This window comes from Monocercomonoides exilis, assembly GCF_001643675.1.
Source record: "Monocercomonoides exilis strain PA203 chromosome Unknown scaffold32-1190040, whole genome shotgun sequence".
In the NCBI taxonomy this organism is placed as follows: Eukaryota; Preaxostyla; order Oxymonadida; family Polymastigidae; genus Monocercomonoides; species Monocercomonoides exilis.
Genome location: NW_027150577.1, coordinates 58,286 through 82,661, shown reverse-complemented (window position 1 = coordinate 82,661; position 24,376 = coordinate 58,286). Strand labels below are relative to the sequence as shown.

At 43.0% G+C, this 24,376-nt stretch overlaps 2 protein-coding genes across 2 annotated transcripts; one reads left to right on the top strand and one right to left on the bottom strand.

Moving 5' to 3' along the window:
- Window positions 1–4: 4 nt before the first annotated feature.
- Window positions 5–16,299, top strand: MONOS_2120 (putative ubiquitin carboxy-terminal hydrolase). Its single transcript, XM_067872019.1, has 6 exons — window positions 5–81; window positions 127–210; window positions 268–409; window positions 460–880; window positions 940–1,110; window positions 1,388–16,299. Exons 1-6 carry the CDS (start codon window positions 48–50, stop codon window positions 16,055–16,057), a joined length of 15,522 nt encoding a protein of 5,173 aa, XP_067724536.1. The 5' UTR covers window positions 5–47; the 3' UTR covers window positions 16,058–16,299.
- Window positions 16,176–23,729, bottom strand: MONOS_2121 (putative multi drug resistance-associated protein MRP). The gene is made up of 9 exons (XM_067872020.1): window positions 23,699–23,729; window positions 23,582–23,657; window positions 23,405–23,508; window positions 23,262–23,341; window positions 22,665–23,194; window positions 22,291–22,377; window positions 20,495–21,874; window positions 16,919–20,266; window positions 16,176–16,804 (listed from the first exon to the last, which is right to left on the bottom strand). Exons 1-9 carry the CDS (start codon window positions 23,713–23,715, stop codon window positions 16,574–16,576), a joined length of 5,853 nt encoding a protein of 1,950 aa, XP_067724535.1. The 5' UTR covers window positions 23,716–23,729; the 3' UTR covers window positions 16,176–16,573.
- Between the last annotated feature and the right edge of the window lie 647 nt (window positions 23,730–24,376).

The window sequence follows — 24,376 nt, the reverse complement described above, 5'->3', positions numbered from 1 at the left end:
AGGTAAGATCAAAGTTATTTGTTAATTTTTGTTTTTCATCTTAAGAAATGACAAGTCATAAGCATTCACAGTTTCGCTATGGTATTTTTTATTTGTTGTTGTTTATCAATATATTTTTTCTGAAAGTTCTTCATCCGGATTTTTCTTCAAAGGAAAGGCTTGAAAAAAGAGTAAATGCGATAAATATGTCGATAACCAGCGAAAATACAGGTAAATCTTGAGCTAAGTATTGTAGCGATATAATGAAATTGTTAATATTATTTTTAGATGAATTGAATAATGCCATCAAAGAATTTCAAGAATACGTTGAACTTAGACAGAAAGAGACCATTAAAGGAATTGGTGAAAGTAATCTCCAAATAATCTTTGAAGGAATAAGACTGATATTAGACGAATCACCGTTATTTCTGTTTGATTAGCAATTTATTTTTCATGGAATAATGTTTTTATTTATCTTAGGGAAGTTGGAGGCGAATGTTTGGAAACATACAGACGCTTTCTTAGAAAAGCTCTGTCATTTATTCTTATTCTTTTTGAAACGGATCCAGAATTATCTCCTGTACATGAGCTTATTTCCTCATTCTTTCCGTTAGACATAACGAAAACTATGACTTCAGGAGAAAAACAGTCAAGAATGAACAAATCAGGATCAGAGGTTGTTTTTGGGAAGCACCTAAAAGAAAAAATGGATCCGGGAGCGAACCGGTCTTTCTTTTCTGGGATGGTTCAGTTAACGAAATTGGCTGATAAACTAGCAAAATACAATTATTACCACATTTTTTTTACATTTGTGGAAGACAATTGCACTGAAAACAATCAAGATGACATATGCGCTGTATCGTTGAAACAGATATATCAGCTCTCAAAGCCGTTTCGCCTTGTGTGCATTGATTATTACATTTTTTTATTTGAAATTTTATATAAAAACATCACAAAAAGCTTTGCTTTTATTATCTTCCAAAGAATCTTCCTCGAGCAGCAAAGTTGATCGAGATGATCGAAAACTTTACTTTAACCAATCTTACAGCGGATCAGATACCAGAAGAGAAAGCCGAAGAATTCGTGATGGAATTGTATTCTTTGTGCGAACAATGCTATTTATACGTGAAAGTATGTTTCAAAAAGGCGCTCATGCACAATTTTTGATACGAACATTAAAAAATTGCAATTTTAGCTTTCTTTCCCTCATTTAAACTATAAAAATTTCTACCTCATTCATCATTTATTTATTTATTTATTTATTTATTTATCTATTTAATGAATAAATTATAATCCAATTCAATTCTATCAACCTATCTTTTATTATTTCCCTCTTTCATCTCCCTTACCCCCCTTTCCCCACTCTCCCCCATGTCTCAATCTAAATTGCAAATCTGCATTTCAAAAGTGGAGCGTACACAATCACAGCGACAACGCAAAGGCAAACGAAACTTTTTTGCTCAACATGGGGAAAGAGCTGTTCAGCCAGCCAGATATTTACCTTCAGCGCATCGGCCTGCACATCATAGCTCTGTTCATGAGGGCGTTTGAGAACAAGTATACCCCCAGCAGCTTGTATCACTACACATACCATGTTGACATACTGCCTGTCAACAAAGCCGGAGAAATCCCAGTCGCCTCTGCCGCCGTCCTCCCCGTGGCCACCACGCCCAGCGACGCAGAGTACATCCTGAGTCCCTCAGAGCTTATCCAGCGTCTGTCAGTCATCGCCCCGGAGTCCTTCTCGGCAGACGAGCGGTGCGCAAAGGAGGCTGGGCTCACGGCTGCTGTAGTGCACAAGTTCTTCGACCTCTACGGCGACGACAGGTCGCTCTGCGAAACGCTGATGATTGATTTCCCCTGTGATGAAGTGCACGAAGCATTCACACGGCCAAGCTACTCTTTCTCGACAGACTCATTCAATTCTGACCTGTCCCACCTCACTTCTGATTACACAGGTTACACGCCTCCTTCTTCTTCTTCATTCACATCGTCGTCTTTGTATGGCAGCTCCAGCTACGGTGGGGTGTATGACGAAGACAAAGACCCAGACTTCTTAAGAGCGCTGGAGGCATCGAAGCTGGATGTGGGTGGAGTGCAGGGCGATTTCTACGATAAAGACGGCTTTGAGGACTTTCCACAGGACGATATGTGGGGGGACAGTGCGGGTGGCTCTGCTTCGAGTGGATCATCGTCTTCTTCATCGTCTTCAGACTCCTCCTCATCCACCTCCTCATCGTCTTCTCCCTCTTCTTCTTTCTCATCATCATCATCTTCTTCCTCCTCCTCTGCATTCGATTCACCGCAAAACAGTGCGCCGGCAGCTGCCCAGAAAGTATTTGGGGAGATGATGATGGCAGCGCGGCGGGGAGAGAAAGGGGTGCAGAAGGAGAAAGCAGACTTGACAATCACCGAATCCGAGCTCAATGCAAAGCTGAAGCCAATCCAGGACAAAGCAGCAAAGCTGGTTGATTGTCTGAACTCGGATTCATTCAACACTGCTAATGCTAATGCTGATGCTGCTGATTCAATGGATTCTTTGACTTCCTCTCAGACTTCTGTGAAGGCAGCTGGAGATAAAACAGACTCGAAACAAGGAAAGAAACAGGAGAAAAGCGATGGAGAGCAAAACGGAAAATCTTCTTCCTCTTCATCATCCTCCTCCTCATCTTCTTCTTCATCAAGTGAACCTTCATCTCAATCCAATGAAGAAGCATCCGGCAAATCCACCAAGGAAAAAATGCCTTCATTTACAAAAGAAGACATTGTCGTTCTTTTGTCTGTGTTGTCAGACGCCGAGGCGCGGGGATACAGCGAAATTGCCTCTTCTGCCTTTGGAACGCTGCTGTTTCTGGTTGAGTCGAACGAGCTAAGTGAGAAATTCAATGCGAAAAACGAAGGAGGAGCAGAGGAAAAGAAGGGTAAACAGGGCAAAGTGCAGTTGATTCTGACGGAAGATTTGTTTGAGGAGGCGATGAAAGGCGTTGCAGAGTTCTCAAAGCAAGCAACAGACAAATCATTGCTGCAAGAGCTGCTGCTGGCAACACTGAAGAAGATGAATTTGGATGTAGTGGAAGAAGAAATTGAGAGACAGTTTCCTCATCTGAGGAATAACAAGAGATATGTGGAGAAGCTGATGGGTTATGATGCATCTTTTGAGAACAAGCAGCAAGTTTTGCATTCAGAAGGACAAAAATCTAAGAAAATAAAAAATACAAGCACAAATACAAAAGCAAAGACTAAAACAAAAGAAAATTCAAAATCAGAAACACTTTCACAACAAAAGGAGAACAAAGTTATAAGCATTTTAAACTTTGGCGATGGGATCACACAGTACTTGCAAGTGTTTGACCATCTGCTGTCTGCATATTTCATGTGCGCAAGAGAAGACACAGAGCAAGACCCGTTTGAAGAATGTTGCATGTTTCTGTCGCATTCCAATGCGATTTGTGATATTTTGAGAGCAGTTGTGCTGCATCGAAGAAGAAGCTATGCTTTGTTCACTGCAGCTCATTCAGAAAGGGAAGAAACAGCTGGTTTTGAAGAGAATGCACAGGAATCTTTGTTTGGGATGAGGTTGAGTCCGCTTCTGGGTGATGTTGATGTGAAGGAGAAGAAGATTGGGTGGTATTCATATGAAAAGCATGCGGAAGTACAGACAACTCTTGTCTGCCATGTTATTAACCTCATCATTTTGAACGAGAAAGAAGCAAGAAACTCAACAAATGCTCATTCTTCGCGATTGTCTTCTTCAATTTCATCATCATCAACATCTTCTTCTACTTCATCATCAACTTCCTCCTCCTCATCCTCCTCTTCTTCCTCATCATCTTCTTCTCTCAACCCTCTCAGCTCTTCACCAACAGGCTCTTCCTCTCTTTCTTTTGACACCCAAACAGAAACCGACCTCTCTTTGGATTCCATTTTTGATGCATTTGATGTGCTCGTCAACAGATCTTTGACAAAAGAAGAAAGAAACGCAACACAATCAGCCATTCTCAAAGCAATCCATTCACATTTCACTCCTCTTCCGCCTCACCTGGCTTGCTTTGGAATGCACAAGGGAACAAGATCATCTTCCATCCTCTCTGGTGATTGTGGTGAGTCTGCTAATGCTGCTTCAGAACATCAGGGCTCTTCTTCTTCTTCTTCTTCTTCGTCTTCGTATGAGCTGCTAAGCGATGGAGACAAAGATATTCTGAAGCTGAATGAAGTTGTGGAGGATGTGCTGGATTTGCTAGCTTGCTCTTTTCCTTTCACGGAATGCCCTAAGACTCAAAATGGATCATCATCATCATCATCTTCTTCTTCTTCTAGTTCATCTTCCATTTCAAACAACCAACAACCTCACAATACATGCTATTCATTGAATGCAAATTGTGATGAAACCACCAAAAAACAAAGCCACACAAAAGATGGATTGTCTGAAACAAGCGCGGAGTTTGCAGCAAGTTGGGTGTATTTTCAGCAATTTCTGTGTGAAGTGAATGTTCTGTTTGGAAACATGACTGTTTCCGAAAGGGAAGAAAAAGAGGAATATTTGAGAGTGAACAACATGTTTTATGGATGGGATGGGTTGTGGAACATAACACTTAATTGGCCAGTATGGGAAGCGAAGTCGCAAAATGGAATGAAAAAGGAAAAAGACAATTATGGAGGAAGAGGAGGAGGAAGAGATGATGAAGATGAAACAGATGAAGAAAAAGAAAAAGGAAAAGAATTTGATGACGATGACGATGATGAAGAAACCGAAGAAATGACAAGTCACAAACAGATCCTTAAAAGAATAATCAACCCTGGGTTTGACTTTATTCTTATGCTCAGCAAGCCATTCGTTTCTTCTCTTCTTCCTTCTGACGACTCTGAGGAAATGCAATCCACCAAAAATGGGATGGATCAAGAAACAAAGCCAAAACAAGCAGCAGCAGCCACTGATGATTCGTCGTATCTTGCTTTGATTTCAGCAGTCGATGAGACAATTGCTGAAGTCGCCACGTTTGCAAAGGGAACTTCTCGTTCGGCGTTTTCCATTCTCTCTTCCAAGCTGGCTTCTGCTGTTTCTCCGTCTTCTTCTCTTTTCAATCAATTGTCAAACACTGGAGATTTTCATTCTTCTTCCTTTTCTTCCTCTTCATCTTCTTCACCTTCATCTGGATTTGACTCCAAACACGCCGAGTACATTTCCACTCCTCTTCGTGTCACAAACGCCCTTCTCCTCTTCCGCCGCTTGTGTTCCATCACACCCGAACAGCTCCCTCCCCAGCAGAAAGTAACCATCCCGCTGAATGCCTCTTCTCCTCACACGATTTCTGCCAGCATTTACGTGGAGCCATTCGGCCGCACGCCTCTTTTGCTCTCCGAAGACGATGATGTTCAGTGCCTGCGCCTGCGCCTGGCGAACCAACTGAAAGAAGACCCCATCCGAATGCGTGTTTCATTCAAAGACAAGTCAATCACCCGCTCAACACAGACGCTGGTGGAGATTGTGGGCGGGAAGGAGCACGTAAACGACGTGCGTGTGGAGTTCAGAGTGGACATGCCATCTGAGTTTGAGCCGACAGATCTGTATGGCAGAGGAAACAGACCGTCGCTGCTGTATGAATCGCTAAGCAACGATATAACTGACCCGCTGGTGAACCCGACGCTGCTGCCGGCGTATGGGCAAGGGATGAAGGAGAAGAGAGATTTTGAGGAAGAAGAGGAGGTGCTGCTGGGGTGGATGGGTGATTCGCAAAGGGAAACGATGAAATTTTCATCTCCTTTTTTATCATCATCATCATCATCATCATCATCATCATCATCATCATCATCATCGTCTTCTTTTTCTTCTACTTCCATCTTTGATTTATTGGACGATGCAATCACTTCCTTTGTGAACATCTACCCTCTTTCCTCTCATCCAGCAATCCCTAAACGAGCCAAACCAACCGAAAGAATGATGTCTGCCTCGCATCATCTGAAGGCGATTCCAGCAAAGCTGCCGCATCTGGGCCTGCTTTGCGGTGTTGTGCTCAGCCAGATTCCAGTGAGAGCTACAAAACGCAATGAAATACTGGCAGCCTCGTGGGAAACTGACTGGATGGCGCTGTTTCCGAACCCGAATGAGAATTCGAATCAGAATCAGAATTCGAGTGGTTTGGATGTGGGTGAAGAAGAAGAAAAGGAAGAGAAAAATGGAAAGAATAACAGAAATAACCAAAATTTCAGTGAATTTGAGGACGAAATGGATGAGATTGAAGTGGATGGAGAGATGTCATTGAATGAAAAGAAAAAGAACACTTTTGATTTTGATGCATTGAACTCAACTTTGATGGAGTTGGAGGCGTTGATCGACGAAACCGAAGCCACCCAGTCGTTTGCTGAGCTTAACACACAGCTCAAACAACTAAACAAAAGCAATCAGAGAGAAAACAAAGTAAAGGCGCTGTGCAATGTCGATTTGGGGCAGACAGAAAAAGAGCTGCTGAAGACGTGGCGGCAGCGGTTTGTGTTGAGCGGCGGGCTGAGCAGCATCATTTCTCTGTTTTTGAGTGCTTCGTTTGAACATAAAGATCAGATGAATGTTGGGTTGAGACCTCTTCCACGACACATATTCATCAGGCTTATTAGGATCATTTCTGTGTTTGCTATTGATGTTTCACCGAGAGAAGAAAGTGAAAAAGGCAAAGAAAAAGAAGAAAAAGAAGAAGACATGTTAAAACCATCTTCAAACACAAAACCCCATAAAACAGAGAAAACTTCTCTTTCCTCCAAAAAATCCTCAAGTTCACAAGCTGTTCTGCCTTCCCTGTCTCCATCTCTTTCTCCTTCACAAGCAGCTCCTTCGCTCTTCACACACACATTGACTTATGCTTTCTCAATCATCCCATCTGTTGTTGTTATTCAATCATTGACGCAAGGCAACGAAAGCTCCCATTCAACCTTGTCTGTGCAATCTTCGCAAACGCTGCTTTTCTTCCTCCGCCTTCTCCAGCTGTTTTTGTATCTTGTATCCAAAATCACAACTGACTGCACGCTTCTTTCGTCTGCTCCTGCATGCAACGAGAGAATTGAAGAAGGTCAGCAAATTCTTCCTTCTTCTTCAATTTCATCATCATCATCATCTTCTTCATCTTTGATAGAACCAACACACATCTGCCCATTCAATACAACCACATCCCTCGTCGCGTCTTCCTCAGAAATGCGTATTCCCCGTTTTCTTGTGCTTCTGCTGCAGGCTCCTGACTCAGATTTCGATTCCGCCATGGAAGAAGAAGATATCTTTGCAAAGCGTGTCAGCGAAGACATAGAGCTTCTGACACTTCACCCTTACCCAACACAAGAAACCCCTCTTTCCTTTTCAGAGAACAGAGTTCAGTCATACGTCGATGCCATCAAAATCCTGAATCATTCTTCTGTTGGCTCTGCTTCCGTGGCCGCACTCCCAGCCAGCCAGAAGGAAGCTATTCGTGTTGTGTATGCGCTGGTCCTCGCATTCATTGACTCTTACACAGAACTCGTAAGAACTGTTATGCTTTCTGCTGAAGCAGAGCCAGTTTTGCTGGTTCTCCTTTGCTCGCTTGTTGATTCTGCGCCTGCCATTGCTCCATTCACTCCATCCGATTTCCTTCTTTCTCTATCTAATCCCATAAACACTGAAATTAATAACCCAATCTCATCAAAACCACACTCTGAGTTGCCCTTGGATGAATGCCAGGAAACAGCCGCAGAATCGCTCATGAATGCTCTTCTGAATATTTTCTCTGTTACTCTCTCAATTCCAGCTGAAGTAGCGCTGTATGCTCCATCACAAAGCCACATTGTGTTTCTCATCGACACTCTCCACGACCTGTTCAATCTGAACAAGCAGAGCGGAACTTACTCAATTCGATTCACTCAAATTCTGTCGATGCTCGTGAAGACACAGACGATGCTGTATTGTGCGCTGCCTGAGGCGTTTCTGAGTGAAGAAAAGCCGACGAACGCGGAAGAATTAGCAGAAGACACAGAAAATGAGTGCAAGCAATCGTCTTCAACGGTTCCTTCTTCTTCTTCGTCGTCTTCTTCTTCTCCTATTTGTTCAGCTCAAAGCACGATTTTGCCTATTTCTTCAGCTATCAACAAGAAAAAGAGCAATAACAAAAACAACAGCGCAGAAAAGGAACTTCGTATTCCTCTTCCGCTTCATCCTCTGATTTCTGCACTGAACACGAGCTTCAGATATTTAGAATCCAAACAAGAGACCAACAATAGCAGAGAGGGTGATGATGCAAACAAACAGTTAGAAATCGGAAAAATGGAAGAGACGAGCAAAAATCAGAGGAAAATTGGGAATGAAGCAGAAAAGCAAATGAATATGAAGGAGTTTATTGGAACTGAAGATGCAAATAGTCACAAAGGGCATCATCTGATCGAATATCTGTGGAAGCACCGCCTGATAAGCGGATTTGACCAGACAACAAGCGAGCAGAGAGATGGAAACAAGGAAGCACAAGAAAGCGATAAGAGAAGAAGCAATGTTAAAAGCGCAGTGCAACTTCCCGACTTCTTCGTGGTGACCGACTACGAAATCCGCGAAGTTGTATTGGAGCTGATCCTGTCGCTGTGCCAGGACTCTCCTCAGAACACTGCCTGCGTCGTGTCGCTTCTGAACGAGACGCAGGCGATGGAAGACAGCCGCTTCTACACCACGTTCCGCTTTGTGCTGTCAGACGCATACGCTCCAAAGGCAAACGACGCAAACAGACATTCACAAGGCTCTTCAGTTGTGGCAATGCACAGCTCGTCTATGGGCAAATCAGCTTCAGTGATTCAGAAGTACAGAGGAATCCACAACCCGAACTCGATGTGCTACATGATCTCCACCTTCTCCCAGCTGTTTATGCACACCCAGTTCCGCTCCCTCATATTGCTGATGGAGCCTCAGCCAGCAGCGTCAGAGGCCGAAAGGCGTGTTGCTCATCCAGAGCGGAAGGAGCTGGAGCAGATGAGCCGAATGTTCGACGGGCTATTCCCGCCAATCACGAGCGTGGTTGATGAGAAGACAGCGCGGTGGACGAAAGAGCACCTCACACAGGAAGAAAAAGACGAGTACAGTGACATTTGGAAGTCCCTCCGCTTCCTCTTCGCAGAGATGCAGGACAACCCGCTGCACAGAGAGCGAGTCGACCTGGCCCCGTTCTTGGACTCCTACCGCGACATGGAGAGGAAGAAAGCGGTGGCAGGAGTCCACTGTGACGCACACGAGTTCTTTGGGTGCCTCATCAACAAGCTCGAAGTGCAGCTGGATGTGTTCGAGAAGCCGAACTTTGTGCGGAGGCTGTTCAGAGGGTATGCAATGAACGACCATCTGTGCTCGAATGGGCATGAGGCATCGGATGTTGATGGGTTCTACACACTGCCTGTGGATGTGAAAGGGATGAAGACGCTCGACGAAGCACTGAGGGCGATGGTGAAAGGCAGCGTTATCGAGACACGGGGCTGTTCGAAGTGTAAAGAAGAAATGAAAGAAGCCAAAGGCAACATATTACTATCGACCTCGCCCACAACAAAGCCAGAGATGGTGAACAGGATACTGCTGAAGGATCTGCCGAACACCATGATCATCAACCTGAGAAGGTTTGAGTACAACCAGCGCACCGGAACAAGCCCGAAAATAAACACCTTGTTTGAGTTTCCGATTGAGGAGGAGTTGGACCTGAAGCCGTACACATGTGAGTCGATGCTGGAGGCAGAAGAAGGGCTCACTCCTTCAAAACGGTGGCGGAATGTGCGTTTTGCACTGTTCAAGACGCAGACGTTTGACCCATACAAGCCCGACAAGCCGATGTCTGTGGAGAGGAAAGCAGAGATCTTCCGGCCAGACAGCTACTACCGCTTCCGCCTGCAGGGTGTCATCAACCACTCCGGCTCTGCGCAGAGCGGGCACTACATTTCGTACATCCGCGAGCGGAGCCCGCCGTTCAACTGGTACGAGTTCAACGACCACAGAATTCGAGTGATCGACCCCAAAGCACTGCCGGACTTGTGTTTTGGCGGGCCAGACAAGAAAAACAGCAGCACGACGTTTGGCTCAGTCAGCTCTTTCTATCGGATGGGCGAAGCAGAAGTTCTGAAGACGAACTCAGCGTACATTTTGATCTACGAGCGGGTGGAGCCGATTGACGACTGGGTTGTGGAGGAAGATATGAAGGAAGCGACAGCCGCTGGAATGCAGTTCCCGTTTGTCCGTATGCATCCACAGCCGCCTTTCCCATCTCCGGAACACCCGATCCTTCCGCCCATATCTACAGACGTGCTCCGGAGCGAAGGGATTGATTCCTCTGATTCTGCTGCAATTCAGCTGTTTGAGGCGAAGCAGCGGATGGAAAAAGAAAGAGAGCAGCAGATTTTCTCACCTTCTTTCTACAATTTTGCTCGCAGTGTCGTGACGAAGTTGCGATGCTCACAAAACACTCTTTTCGAAAGAGAAGACGAGATGTTCTTGAAAGCAGCACGGGATCAGTTGTCGCTTGCAATAACAAGCAGAAAGGCTGCTTTGATGGAAGAAACAACCTTGGCAGAGACACAAACACCCAACAGCTCAGATATCGCTTCAAATTGCCTCTTCTTCTGGATCCGTTTTGTGCTCCACACATTTTCGCACTCATCAAAAAGGAAGGAGTTTGCGTTGTGGTGCAATGAAATAGAACAGCTGCTTGTTTCATCGCCCACTTTGTCTCTTTTACTCTTCCGCTATCTGCTTTCGCAGCTTCAGGCGGACGAGGCGAAGGAAAGAGCGACCTGCCTGCAAAAGAAAGAATCACTGGGAGGGAAGCCGTTTGATGAGAAAGCAAATTCAGACGAAATGAAGAAGAAGAAGACAACTTCCGCTTTGGAATTAATTTCTCGGAGTTCAACAACAACTAACAGCATCACTCAATCATCAGCTTCTCTTTATTCTTCCACTTCTCCTTCTGCTGTTCAGCTGTCAGACGGAGAATTCGTCCAGCTGGGATCGGAATTCCCAGCAACTGCGTGTATTGTGAAGGACTTTCTCTTCAACTGTGATGATGTGCAGATCCGGCTGTCGTTTTTGAGGGTTCTGCTGACTGCAGTATGCTCTGTTACGAACTCGATTGATTCGCTGCTGAAGGTCTCATCGAATGCTGTTGCTCAAGAAACATGCAATGGAAAACTATCAACGAAAGGAAAAGATGCAAAAGTTAAAGGCACTAAAGGTGCAATGACTTCTTCTTCTTCTCATTCTTCAACATCATCTTCAACAAAACCACAGAACATTCTAATCGCTTCACAGCTCATCCAAGACCTCACTTCGTTCTTTGCCTGTCTTTTGAACACGCTTCCAGGCAAACAGAGAAGAGCTCCGCTTTTCATCCCTCTTTTCTTCTTCCTGCGCGACGCCTGCTCAGCTTCTCCAATCTGTGCTGCTGCCTTGCTTTCCTGCGGCCTGTTTGCCAGAGCACACGACTTCTTGTGCTTCAATGCCTCTCCATATAACCAGTGGACGCTGTTTGCCAAGCAGCTCCATTCAGCCCAGCCTCTGAAATTCGACGTGTCAAAGCTGCCGTCGCCTTCTGTCTCGCGCGAGGCAGCCACTTCTCTTCTGCTAATGCTGATAAACTCCTTGCGTTTTGCTCCTTCTCCTTTCAGTGCATATGGACAGTTCATTTATCGCGCTGTTTTGAATACTGCTCCAACGCCTCTCTTCTGCCCAAGCCCGCTTTTGCCTCCATCACCGCCATCATATCTGGACATTATGAATTCTTCTGATAAATTGACTTTGCAGTCAAACTCTGAATTTGAAAATGAGAAGGCAGATGATGATGATGATGATGATTCTGACTCTCAGTTAAACCAACAAGTTCTCCAACGCATTTACGTTCCAGTTCTTTCGAAGAAGCTTGTGCAAACATTGATATCAACAAGAGCCATTCGTCATATTTCTGCTCTTTGCTCATTGTGCATCAGGAATGCAATCATTGTGAATCCTTCACTTGCTGTCGATGCAACCGAAAGCATGAAGGATGCCAAAGAACCAGGAAATACCGCAAGCAGATGGGAGCAGTACGGCTTGGATTGGCTCCTCAATTCTCCAGAAAAGCTCGTTATGCACTCAGATACAGTGAACAACGACTGGCTTTCAATATTCCTTGATGCCATCACAACACGTGTGCGCATCAACCCAGAAACACGCGAAACTGACACACCAAATTCAAAAGAACTGCAGCAGCAGTTTGATCTTCTGCCGATCTGCAGAGAATCAGTTGAGTCGCTGCTTTTGCAGATTCCACAGGACATACGCGATACTTCGTCGAAAGTGCGAAGTCTTGTTTTGCCGATCCTGTTTGCCCTTGGGATATACGCTCATTCAAACGAACACTTTGCTCGTCTGCTTGTGACAGCGCCGACTCTGCGGGCGTATCTGTTCTCTATCTCAGTGAGCACGGAGGTGACGAATGTGAGGCAGGCGGCTTTGCGAATAATCAGAATGGCGTTGCTCCAGCTGGAGGACAAAAGAGCCATCAAACAGACACAACTGGCTGTATATTCCTCAAAGGATGATGATTATATTTTACCTGAAACCAGCTTTATTAAAGGAAATGAACGGAAGCACCCGCTTTGTGAATCTGATGTGATTTTGACTCCGTTTTCATTCGCATACAAACAGGATGCTCCACCCGAGTTGTACTTTGGCCACTCCATTTTGCTTCTTCCTCTTGGAAACGTTCAATCTCCTGTTTCTTCTCCTTCTGAGTCTTCTTCTCCTGCAAAGGCAGCAAACGTTATACCAAAGGAACATTTTGCATTCACATCCGATCGATTGGCGCAGATGTCGTTCACTTTTTCGCTTCCGTCGCATCTCATCGACGAGACACCGCAGTGGGTGCCTGAAATCAACACGTACGATCCAAAGGAAATCAACACTTACAGCTTTCAGAAATATTACACATACAAAAGTGCCCTCTCTGTAGACGTTGATGCATATTACCCGTCATTTTTTGTGTTCGGGGATTCGCCTGCTGCGACTTCTTCATCGTCTTCATCATCTTCTTCAAATTCAACTTCAACTTCATCAAAATCAGCCACAACGCTTCCAACTGTCTCTGATGGATTGCTCAATTTGGAGATGCTGAAGCTGCTTTTGCCGGCGCTTCTCGAATTTGGTGAGAACGGTTTCAAAACTGAGCTTGACCTGCAGCCGGCAGGGCGCAAATACCTCGAGTCGTACTGCTGTCTTCTGATTTGGCTTATTTCTGCGATGAAAGTCCAGAAGAAGCTACTTCCAACGTCATCCTTCTCTCTCTCTTCAGTGCAGATCAGCGATTCGTTCTTGATGTCATTGGCGAATACGCTTGGTGAGAGACTCCAGACTTATGGTCCAAGCGTCGCTGAAAAGTTGGAGTGGGCAAAAATGCTGTTCTTGTTTGTGAGCCTTGCAACAACGTCTTGCCAATGCGCACAGAAAATCATCAAGCTCTTCATTGAACTGGAGATTGAGATGTTCTCACATACAAGCCTGAAGATGTTTTCTTCTGCTGACCAACAGGCGCTGCTGCAGACGACTACGCTGGCTGCCTTGCTCAGCAAGTTAACTGAGAGTTTTAACTGCAGCGGAAGTTCCACTGGACACAGGTTTCCTTCTTCCAGAAGGACACTTATGGAAGCGATGATGCACCTCTTGCTGCTGTTTTCATGTGTGGATAGGAGCTTTATCGACTCTTTTGGACAAGCCGCTGATCTTAATCTGATGATGTCTCACATAACTTATTATCTGACCGAACAAGATAAGACTCTGCAGGCTCTTGAGCTTGCTTTCATTGGGATGATGGTGCGTGCTAGTCCTGCTGCTGGACATAATGTTATTTCCGCTTTGTTCAAAGAGAAAGGGGGAATTGACGAGGAAAAACATCTCTTCTGGAGGTTTATCCTTGACTGTGTGTTTCCAATTCAGGCACGGTTTCTTGATGTGTACACGATTGCCACACCAGAATTCTGGGATTCAGACGAAGGACTGCTCCCCATATCGCTCGTGAATTTCAGTTTAGAAAGTGATGTTGGTGAATCTGGGCGGATAGGCTTGAAGAGAAATAAACTCGGCCGGCTGATTGTACCCAGCTGCCAATTGGCAGTTTTGGATTTCTTCTTCTTCATTCCAGTCAATGACAAGTCGAAGCAATCTTCGATCCACTTTAAAGCTGAATTAAGAAAAGAGCATGCAATCAAAGCGATTCTGTCGAATATCAACGAATCTATAAACGAAGACATTTACAACGCAGCAGTCAGCAATAATCATATTTCTGTTGAGCAGCAGTTATTGCTGAATTTTGTTGAGGTGCTTATTACTCGATATTTCATGCTCAGGCAAATGTTTGGAATGTGCATGGACAACTATCAGATTATTGATGGTACGCTGTTTCCTGATGAAGAGTCAATTACCAGCTTTCAGCAATACATTAATTACGGAACTGGCAAAATGGAGATTGAAGAGGCATCGTCATCATCATCTTCTTCTTCCCCAGCATCTTCTTCTTCCCCTGCTTCTCACCAAGAATCATTTTACAATTGGTCAATAAAAACAAAAGTCACATCCAACATTAATCCAATCAAAACTCAATTCTGCTCATTTTCAGACGAAGTCACACTGAATTTCATGCACATGCTTGTGCCTTTCACAACTTGCCGCACAGATCGCGTACTGCGTTTGTCTGCAATCCGCCTCATCCGCTTTCTGCTTCCGTTTGCTCCGATAATACAGCAGATGGCTCCAGGAAACACGCCATTTGCGTTTACGCTGCTTATATGCTCCAACTTTGCGGTGAACCAGGCATTTGAGAATCAACATGAGCGATCGCTTGACCCTACACACACTCCTCCAATCATGAAGGATCTCAGGAAGAATAGAATAGTGTATTACATGTATGACCTGTCGCTCATAATTGAAGACGAGGAGAAACTGGATGAAAATACCATTCAGCTTTATAGAAGTGAATTCGAAGCATTTTTGATCAGTTTGGCGTTTGCTTGCCAAACGACGCTTTCAAATCTGATTTCAAAACGGTCAGAAATACAATTCGCAACATACCGGCCGAGTTTGCTTCCATTTGTGGCTGCTGATTGGATGATCAGCGACAAATCAACAGGGCCACTCCCGACATTTGCGTATCCAGCCAGAGAGCTGCTGATGCTTCTGGAAATATTGCTGTTTTTCACAACCTGTTCACACAATCACTGCACAGCAGGCTGCGATTGTTCTGAAGACTTGTCTTCTTTCGCTGAAGACAGCTCAACTGATATTTTGAGTTTGCATATGAAATTGCCTCAACTCCACTTTGGAAGAAATGCAGCAAAAACTCAGTTGAATCCATCTTCTTCATTTTTGGGAGTATTAACTGAAGCCAAACAAAAACATGAATCGGATAATTCGGCTCAATCTTCGCATTCATTTCCCTTCTCCTTGTTTTCTTCTTCTCTTTCTTCTTCTTCTTCTTCGACATCATCTTCTTCTACTGATCCGTTGGAATCTTCATCTGAATTGCTTTCTGAACTTTCTTTTGCAGAGGGACAACTTGCAACACTTTATGCGAGCGTACGAACGATTTTCAACGAACAACTGAATAAATCCCCAAAATTCCATCTTTGGAAGCAGAAGCCAACAACATTGTACTTTATGCATTTTGTGCGTTCATGTATATCATCCAATCCGCTTATGTTGTATGTGGCCTTGTCGCTTCCAGACCCATTGAACGAGAATTGGGAGAATGTCACTGGAAAAGCCCAGGGAAACAGTTTCAGCGAACATTTGGATGAATCACTGGATGAGGTGTTTGCTGAAATTATGGATAACTTAAATAATGAAATGAAAAATCTTGTTGAAGAAAAAAGTCAGTTAGACTGCGAAAAAAGCAGTGACATTATAAATAACATTGTTTCAATAGGTCTGTTTCCGTTAATGCAAAATTTTGTGAAAGAGCAAATATCAAAGCAGATGGAGATGTTTATCTTTTATGCAAAGAATGTCAAAAGCGGATCTGACTCTCCAAGAAGCATTCAGATTGCAGATAAAATTCTCTCTTATCTTTCGAAGAAAGAAGGATGAATGAAATTCAATATAAATTTGCGAAATTTTCTTATTTTCTTTTCTTTGTTCTTTTCCTTTATTTTTATTAAATTTTTTCATTTTCATTATTTGAAAGTTATTTGTTTGCTTGTGGGATTAACAAATCGATTTTACGCTTTTTATTTGAAAAGTTAATGAAAATGATTTCAATTATTTTGAAATTTGTATTTCAAATAGGTTTGGAGCTGAAAACAAATATTATTGTGGAATTCCTTTTCAAACAATTCATTTTAATTTTCAATCTATTTGTGAAAACTTTCTTAAATGAATATCAAAATATTTATAAAATGAAAATCATAGTACAAACATTAACAATAAAAGATGTTGCAAATAAATAATCCATCACAATAAAAAACAAAATAAATAAATCTCAAAAAAAAAGCAAAAGTTGAATATAAATCATTAAATAGTCAAATTTCCAAAATGTTTAATTTGCTTATCAAAGAAAGCAACTGAAACACTCGAAAAACACATGACAAAACAATAAAAAGTAAATTACAGCAACACTGGTGCTATTTCTTCATCACTTTCCTCTTTAAGTTCCTCTTCTTTATTCTGCAATGGAGTGTCATTGAATTCATTGGAAGGAAGCATCGGGGTGTCAGTTTGCTCGTTTGGGTTCGCTTTATTCAACGAGGCAGCAATGGCTTGCAGCTGCCGAAGATGTGCTTCTCCTCCAGAAAGAGCAAGAGACTTGAAATGTGAATTTTCCGCAAACAATAAATCCTAATTATTTATTTGAAAATGAAAAATATTTATATAAGTAAAGAAAGAAATAGAATAAGATTAAAAATAATCAATTATCATTCTAAAATCCTTGAATATTTAGCAATTTCACACCTTTGGAGACCCCATCTCAACCAGTTTACCATCATCCATCACCAGAACCAGGTCGCCATCTGCAATTGTCGACAGTCTATGAGCAATCGTAATCACTGTACAGTCGCTGAAGCAATTCCTTATCACTTCCTGAATCTTATTGTCTGTCTCGAAATCCACGCTTGCTGTCGCCTCGTCCATCAGAATGATCTTTGCGCCTTTCAGCAGCGCTCTCCCCAGACACAGAAGCTGCCTCTGTCCCACAGAGAAGTTCGACCCATCCTCTGCCACACCAGAGTCCAGCCCGTGTCCTAGGCTCTTCACTTTCTCCTTCATCCCCACTCTCTCCAGCACCTCCCACAGCTCCTTGTCGCTTTTCTCGTTGAACGGGTCGAGATTGAAGCGGATTGTGCCTTCAAACAGAATCGGATCTTGAGGTGTTGTAGCCATCGCAAGACGTACATCCAAAAGGCCTGCTTGTCTCGAGATGTCAATGCCATCAATCAGAATCTTCCCTGTTTGTTCATCGCTTTCACCTTCCATTTCAACATCTTTCTTTCTCTTTAACTTATCTTTCTTTTTAGTTTTTAGCAGACTTACTGTATCATCTTCTTTTCCATTTGTTTGCTCTTCTTCTTCTTCTTCTTCCTCTTCTTCCTCTTCCTTTTCACTCAATCCAGATGCTCTTCTTTTATTCTTTACTCCTTCAATCTCCACCAGCCTCAAAAGCGCTAACAGCGTTGTGCTCTTTCCTGATCCCGTTCTCCCAACAATACCAACTTTCGACCCGCCTGGAATTCCAAATGAAACATCATGCAGAATCACAGGCAGACCAGGCCGATATCTCAGAGAAACATGCGAAAATGCCACCTCCCCGTGCGATGGCCAGGACTTTGGAACAGGATTTTTCTCACATAACTCACATTTTCTTTTATCCTCCACGCCTGGAGCTTTCACCCAAAGGCTCTGCTTCTCAAAGTCGCCATCGCTGCGGCACGCCAACGGCTGGGGCAGCGGACTCGGCAACTTTTTCCTGGCCTCTGGCTCCTGCTCAATCTCCATCAGCTCCTTCAGCTTCTCCACAGACGACATGTCGTTCTCAAACAGGCTCATCTGCCGCACCACTTGCCCAATGTTGCCGAACGTATCTTGCACCAGCGTCAGCGCCATCGGGATCATCGTCAGCTTTTTGTTCCCGAGCTTCATGAAGATACCAGAAAGGCAGATAACCAGCAGCACACCAGAAGAAACCAGCTCCGTGAAAAGAGACAAAAAGCGGTTGATCGCCATGATCCAGAAGTTGGAGCTGGTGCTCTTGTCGATGATGGAGAACTGCCTGTCCATGAACAGCTGCTCTTGGTCGAATGCTCTGATGGTCGAGGCCCCCGCCACGCACTGCGACATGTTGTGGAGCATCAAAGAGCGGGTGAGGGAGTTGAAGCGGCGCATACGAAGAGAGGCGGTGGATGTGGAGACCTGCGCTGCCAGAAATATCAGTATGACTGGGATGATCACAAGAATCATCCAAGGCAGTGTGACGCACGCGCCGATGAGCGAAACGACGAGTGTGAAGACGATGGTGAAGAAGTTGAACACGAATGTGGGGATGGTTGTGTCTAGTGACTGCATATCCTTTGACACCCGCCCTGTGAGTCTGCCTGTGGGTGTCGTGTCAAAAAATGACATGGGCGCATAGAAAAGACTTGTGATGATTTTGTTGTTGATCGTTCGTGCTGCTTTCTGACTAGCGATGACGAGGCATATGGCACGCGGTATCAGCATCGCAATTGAAAGAGAGTTTAACAGCACAAACACGATGAAGAGAGCATTGGAAGGCGATCCTCCGCTTTCGGATGAATGGAACGTTTGACTCAGGGATTCATCGGGTGTTTGGGAAGACCAGATAGAAAGGGCGTATTGTGCGGCTGTGCGAAGCAGCTCAGAGAGGAGGAAACAAGAGAAGACGAGGATGACAAGAGGAACAGATGCAGCTTTGATGTAAAAAGTGTAGACAGACAAAGGAAGATGCCCCGTGTTGATGTCTTCTTTGCTTGTGAGGCGGCCGCTTGCATTGGAACTGACTGAAACAGATAACAACCCAGCTTCTTTGTCTTTCACGTCAGATTTGACGGAATCTTTGGGATGTGTCTGGGAATTATCTGAGGAATGCATTGAAGAGGAAGAAGAGGAAGAAGAGGATGATGATGATGATGATGAAGTTGAAAATGGTGAAATAGAAGCTGATGAAACAACAGCCTTTGGATGAGCGATATGCGGGGCAGCATCAGAATGTGAGTCAGAAGGAGATGAAAGAAGAGAAAACAACTCGTTAGATTGAGAGGAATATGACTGAACCGAAGAAATAGAAGAAGAAGGAGAAGAAGGAAGAGGAGGAGAATACGATGATAACAGAGTCGAAGATGAAGAATCCAAATCAGAAGCAGAAGCAGAAGAAGAAGAAGAAGAATCCGAAGAACCAGAAGAATTCTCGCCAATATGCGGATACAGCTGCTGAATGAGTGCAGGCGACGACAAGATCGGCGGAGGAGACGTGAGCTGTGCAGAAGGCGTGATCGAAGGCCTCACATCGTCTGTGGTGATGGCGCGTGCGTCGGAGTCCCTGTATGGCACAGGCTTGTTCTGGTGCCTGCTGCTTAGAGCAGATAGAGGCGATGGACCAATCAGACGCTCAGAGCGGCTGATCTTCTGCATCTTTGGAGATTCAAAGAGGTTGCTATTAATGTTGCGGTTGATATTACTGTTATTACTGCCACCACTGCTGCTGATGCTATTGTTCAAGCTGAATGTGAAGTTACTGCTATTGTTATTGTTAATACTGTTGTTAATGCCGTTATTATTATTATTTGTGACACTTGCTGACGTGCAGTCTTCGCTTCCCTGACTGTCCAACTCTTCATTCATTCCTTTCTCCTTCACTCGATCAGCAAACAAAGCCGGCTCCCCTTCCATAGCAATCTGCCCCTTCGCATCCATCTCCACCACTCTGTTGAACTTCCCTATGTACTTCGTGTGGTGTGTTGTCATAATCACTGTTCTTTCCTTTAGAAATGCGGACACACACTCATCCACAATCTTCTGTCCGACATGCGCATCAACCGAAGCCAGCGGGTCGTCCAGCAGCACAACAGGCGCAGCAGAATAGCACGCCCTCGCCAGCGCCACACGCACACGCTGCCCGCCAGAGAGGGTGATGCCCCGCTCTCCGACTTCGGTTTGATCGCCGCCTGGAAGAGACTCCAAGTCTGTATCGAGACAAGAGACGCGAAGACACTCAGAATAGCGGGCTGGGTCGTATTCGCTGCCGAATAGGATGTTCTCTTTGACGGTGGCGTTGAGAATCCAGGGGAGCTGGAAAAAATGTGGGGTGGGGATGATGATGATGATGATGATGAAGAAGAAGAAGATGATGATGATGAAAGGGGAATATTGAATTCAGATTAAGATTTTGTTGATACATTTAATTGTTTTATTCCCAATCAAAAAGATAATTATCCATCAATAAAATGTTATAAAATAAAATAAAAATTGAAAAAAAAAAAAATAAAATATCAAATTCAAAACATCCATTTTCCAAACCTGAGGAACGTAAGCAACATCACCTCGCATGTACCCTCTTCCTCCTGTGCACATCATTTCTCCCAAAAGCGCATTCAACAAAGACGATTTGCCGCATCCCACAGCCCCGATCACCACAACGTGCTCACCCGAATGCACTTTCAGGTTGATGCCCCTCAGAACATTGCGCTTGTCAAGGCGATCTTCTGCTTCTTTTATTTCTTCTGTTGTTGTTATTGATGATGATGTTGTTGATGATGATTTGTCAGTTTTTGAGGTGAAATGTCTGGTTTTTCCCTGTTCTTTGGTTTTAGGCTTGTCTGAAGAAGAGGAAGAGGAAGAGGAAGAGGAAGAGGGAGAGGAAGAAGAAGAAGAAGATGATGATGACGAAGAAGAAGAATCAGACGAACCAGCGCGCCTTTGAAACCTGCCAATTTCGTCTCCAGACATTTCAATTTCCTCAAACTCGCTCCACGCAAACGACGCATTTTCCAGCACAACCACAACTTCTTTCGATTCATTCATTTGTGAGTTATTCCCTTTTTCTCCTCTTTCTCCTTCATGTTTGTCGTTTCCATCGGTGGAATCTTCGAAAAAGTCCTGATCGACAAGACTTGTATCAAAAGCATTCGATCTTATCCATTCTGCTTCCTCTTCTGCTTCCTCTTTCTTCTCCTTCTCCAACTCAAAAGCAAACAATTTTTGACTTTCTTCATCTTCATTCTCTTCTCTTTTCCTTTTCTCTGCATTTTCTTGTATCAAAATAGATCTTTCTTTCACCCCTTTTCTTCCCTTCTCTTCTTTCATCTGAGCATTCCCATCTCTTTCACTCTGTTTGTGACCAGACGCTGGCTCAATTTCTATTCCGCACTCTTTCATCAGCCACTCCTTCCTTCTAGTGGCTCTCCGCTTCTTCTTCCACACTTTCAGCTCGTCCCACTCACTTTCCGGCCTCAGCACAATACTCTTCCCTTCGCCATGTGCTTTTCTGCCTGTTTTGCTGGAATTATTGCTTCTGAAGTTGTCCTCATTGAAATGATAACCATCGTCATCATCATCATAATTATCATTGCTATTTCTTCTTCTTCTATTCTTTTTCCCTTTCCCTTTCCCTCCTCCTTCTCCTCCTCCTTCTCCGCTCTCCAGTGTCTTCGGATCCAGCTCCTTCGACAACAGGAATGCATTCATTCTGTCGATCACAGCGCGCGCCTCCATCACCGAGGAGAAGAGATAAGGCAGCTGCTGAATGGGGCGCCGGAGGTCGTTCAGGACAGACAAGGCAGGAAAGATCTGGGCGGGTGTGAAGGAGCGGTGCTGGACGAAGCGCAGGACGACGACGACGATGACAGACAGGATGTGCGAGGTGGAGGAGATGAAGTTGGTCATTGTGTTGCGGAGCGTCTGGCGGACGGATGGTTGGATAGATAGATAGATAGATGGAAGAAAGGAAGAAAGAAAGAAAGGAAGGAAGGATCGGAAGAAATGAAGAAAGAATGAAAGAAAGAAATGGATTGATGGGTGGATTGATGGATGGATGAATATTATGGAGAAGGAGAAGATGTAGGAGATGAAGAGAGGGGGTGAGAGACGGAGGAAGAGAAAGAGAGAACAGAGAGAGAAAGAGAGAAAGAGAGTGAAAGTTACAGAAATGTTACATTTGGATGAATTTTGAAAGTAATTTTTTATTGGGAAAGATTAAGAAGAGAAAAAAAGGATGAGGGGATGGGGATGGGGATGGGGAAGGGGGAGGGGAGATGAAATAAGTGAAATAAATAAAAAGAGTAATAATAAAAAGAAAAAAAGATTCAAAAACATACAATTTTTCGTGAGAGCACAAGCTCCTTTTCGCGAATGTTGCAAACGATGTCTTTCATTGGCTCTTCCCACCCATTCATTTTGATTACCTATGTTGTTGTTATTTGCATGGAGATAATAATTAAATGAAGATAAAATAAAGTAAAGTGAAATAAAAAATAAAAAATACAAAAATTCAAAAAAAAAAAAATGTTAAAGAAAATTTGAACATTCGTGAATAAAAAATGGAATAGCAAATACGTTGAAACATGCAATATTCAAGCACACAAAAATAAAATAAGACAATTTAATAAAAACAAGTCGTATTAAATAAAAATTATAATTATTATTAGAAAACGAAATCATAATAACGAAAATATGCCTCCTTCTCCCACACTTTTATTCCATGGATCGCTTCTGTAGTTCTTTTAACTCGTTTATCAGATTCTGCATAGAACTCCTTCTTTGATTTGAGTGTACCCTTTGAAATCATGTAAGATATTGGAGAAAGCGCGATAAGAACAACAATCCCTATAAGTGCGCTTCCATCTAAAAAATGAATCAAAGTTCCACATGCAAATAAAAGTGATAAAGGCGCATTAATCAGTACATCGATCTCATCCAGTGTCGACTCGAGTCGTTGCACATCAACTGCAACAAGATTCACTAACTGACCGCTTCCATATTTCACTCGTGAATCACAATTAAGAAGCATTCCATGCTTGAAAATTACACCTGCAACTCCACTTCTGAGAATATGCCCAGTTAAAAATGTCCAAAATCGAAAATGATTGTCCAACAATGATCTCGCGCAAAACAATCCAAATAATAAAAACGAACACAATATTCCATTTAAAGCTCCACCTTCATCATCAAAGCACCATTCTAAGAAAGCTTTGAACACAAACGTGCACCCAAAGCTGCACACTTAAAAATAAATAGTAATCATAAAAGCAAGAAAGAAACTTGCAACTCTAATAAATGAGAAGCACACCAACAACCAATATTTTTAGGAAAAAATTGAACAGCATCCTTTTCCAAACAAACTTTCCGAGAGCAGAGAAAAATGAAGGCCTACATTAAATTTTTTTTCAAAAAATATTTTCATTCGTTATAAAAAAATGGTTGCACGAAAACTTTTTCTTTGTTTTTTCTTTCATCCATAATTCCCAAAGTCTGTTGACATTATGTTCCGCAAGATTGAGATTCGTCTTATACGGATAAGTACGTTCTTCAAATTCCTCAAAAAAAGATAGAGTTAGCAAAATAAAGTTAACAAGAATATGCACATAAAAATAGAAATTCACAATATACGTTTTTGTTTGAATAGTTAACTACTGGTATCGTGTAGCCAAATAACACTTTTGAAAAAAAACTTGCATTTTCATATCTTAAACAAGTGTAAAAAATAGATGTTAGAAAAAAACAAACGGATCATTTTTCTTCATTGTTTCATAAAAAATATTGGTTATCATGATCTAATGAAAGTTATGAAAGAATGCTAAATAAAAAAACTCCAAGATTTGAATGATTTTGATCAATATTTTTATATGTGAAAATTGCATATGCATATTTGATATCATTCATTTTTATATTCTAAATATGGACTTTTGAAAAAATATGAATAATGTAATCTCGGATGTTTGAAACAAAATACAACAACATTGGATGAACGGACTTATATTATTTCATTATTTCCCCCTCATTTTCATATCAAAAGAAACTTGTGAATTTCCCTGGAAACAGTCCTTTATAATACAAAGAATTTGTTCAAGAAACCAATTACTTGCAAATCAACTTTGCGTTATTGACACGCATAAAAATTGCAATCTTTTATCTTTTGATTCGCATAAGATAGCAAATTCTACAAAACATTTTTTAAAAGAAAAAGAACTCTTTCCATCATTGTTTACAGCAATAAATACTGTTCTCAAAATGGAGAATTGCTCAATCGAACTCAAATCATCAATGCTTCTTTCTTCATCAAAACCATTAGCAATAATCAGCAAGCAATCTCATCTCTGTTTTTTTGAGAGCACTTCTCAGAAAAAATTTTCATCTTTGTTTCAATTGAAAAGTGGGTTTATCTGTTTCACAAACTTGAGTTTG

Bases quoted from the DNA above. Each gene is read 5' to 3' on its own strand.
- MONOS_2121 (XM_067872020.1), bottom strand. The intron at 23,342-23,404 runs GTTTTCGTGCAA...AATTTAATGTAG, and splicing joins AAAGAAAAAACAAAGAAAAA to GCCTTCATTTTTCTCTGCTC. The intron at 23,195-23,261 runs GTGTGCTTCTCA...TTTATTTTTAAG, and splicing joins CCTAAAAATATTGGTTGTTG to TGTGCAGCTTTGGGTGCACG.
- MONOS_2120 (XM_067872019.1), top strand. From the start codon at position 48: ATGACAAGTCATAAGCATTCACAGTTTCGCTATG. The intron at 82-126 runs GTATTTTTTATT...TTTTTCTGAAAG, and splicing joins GCATTCACAGTTTCGCTATG to TTCTTCATCCGGATTTTTCT. The intron at 410-459 runs GTTTGATTAGCA...TATTTATCTTAG, and splicing joins GACGAATCACCGTTATTTCT to GGAAGTTGGAGGCGAATGTT.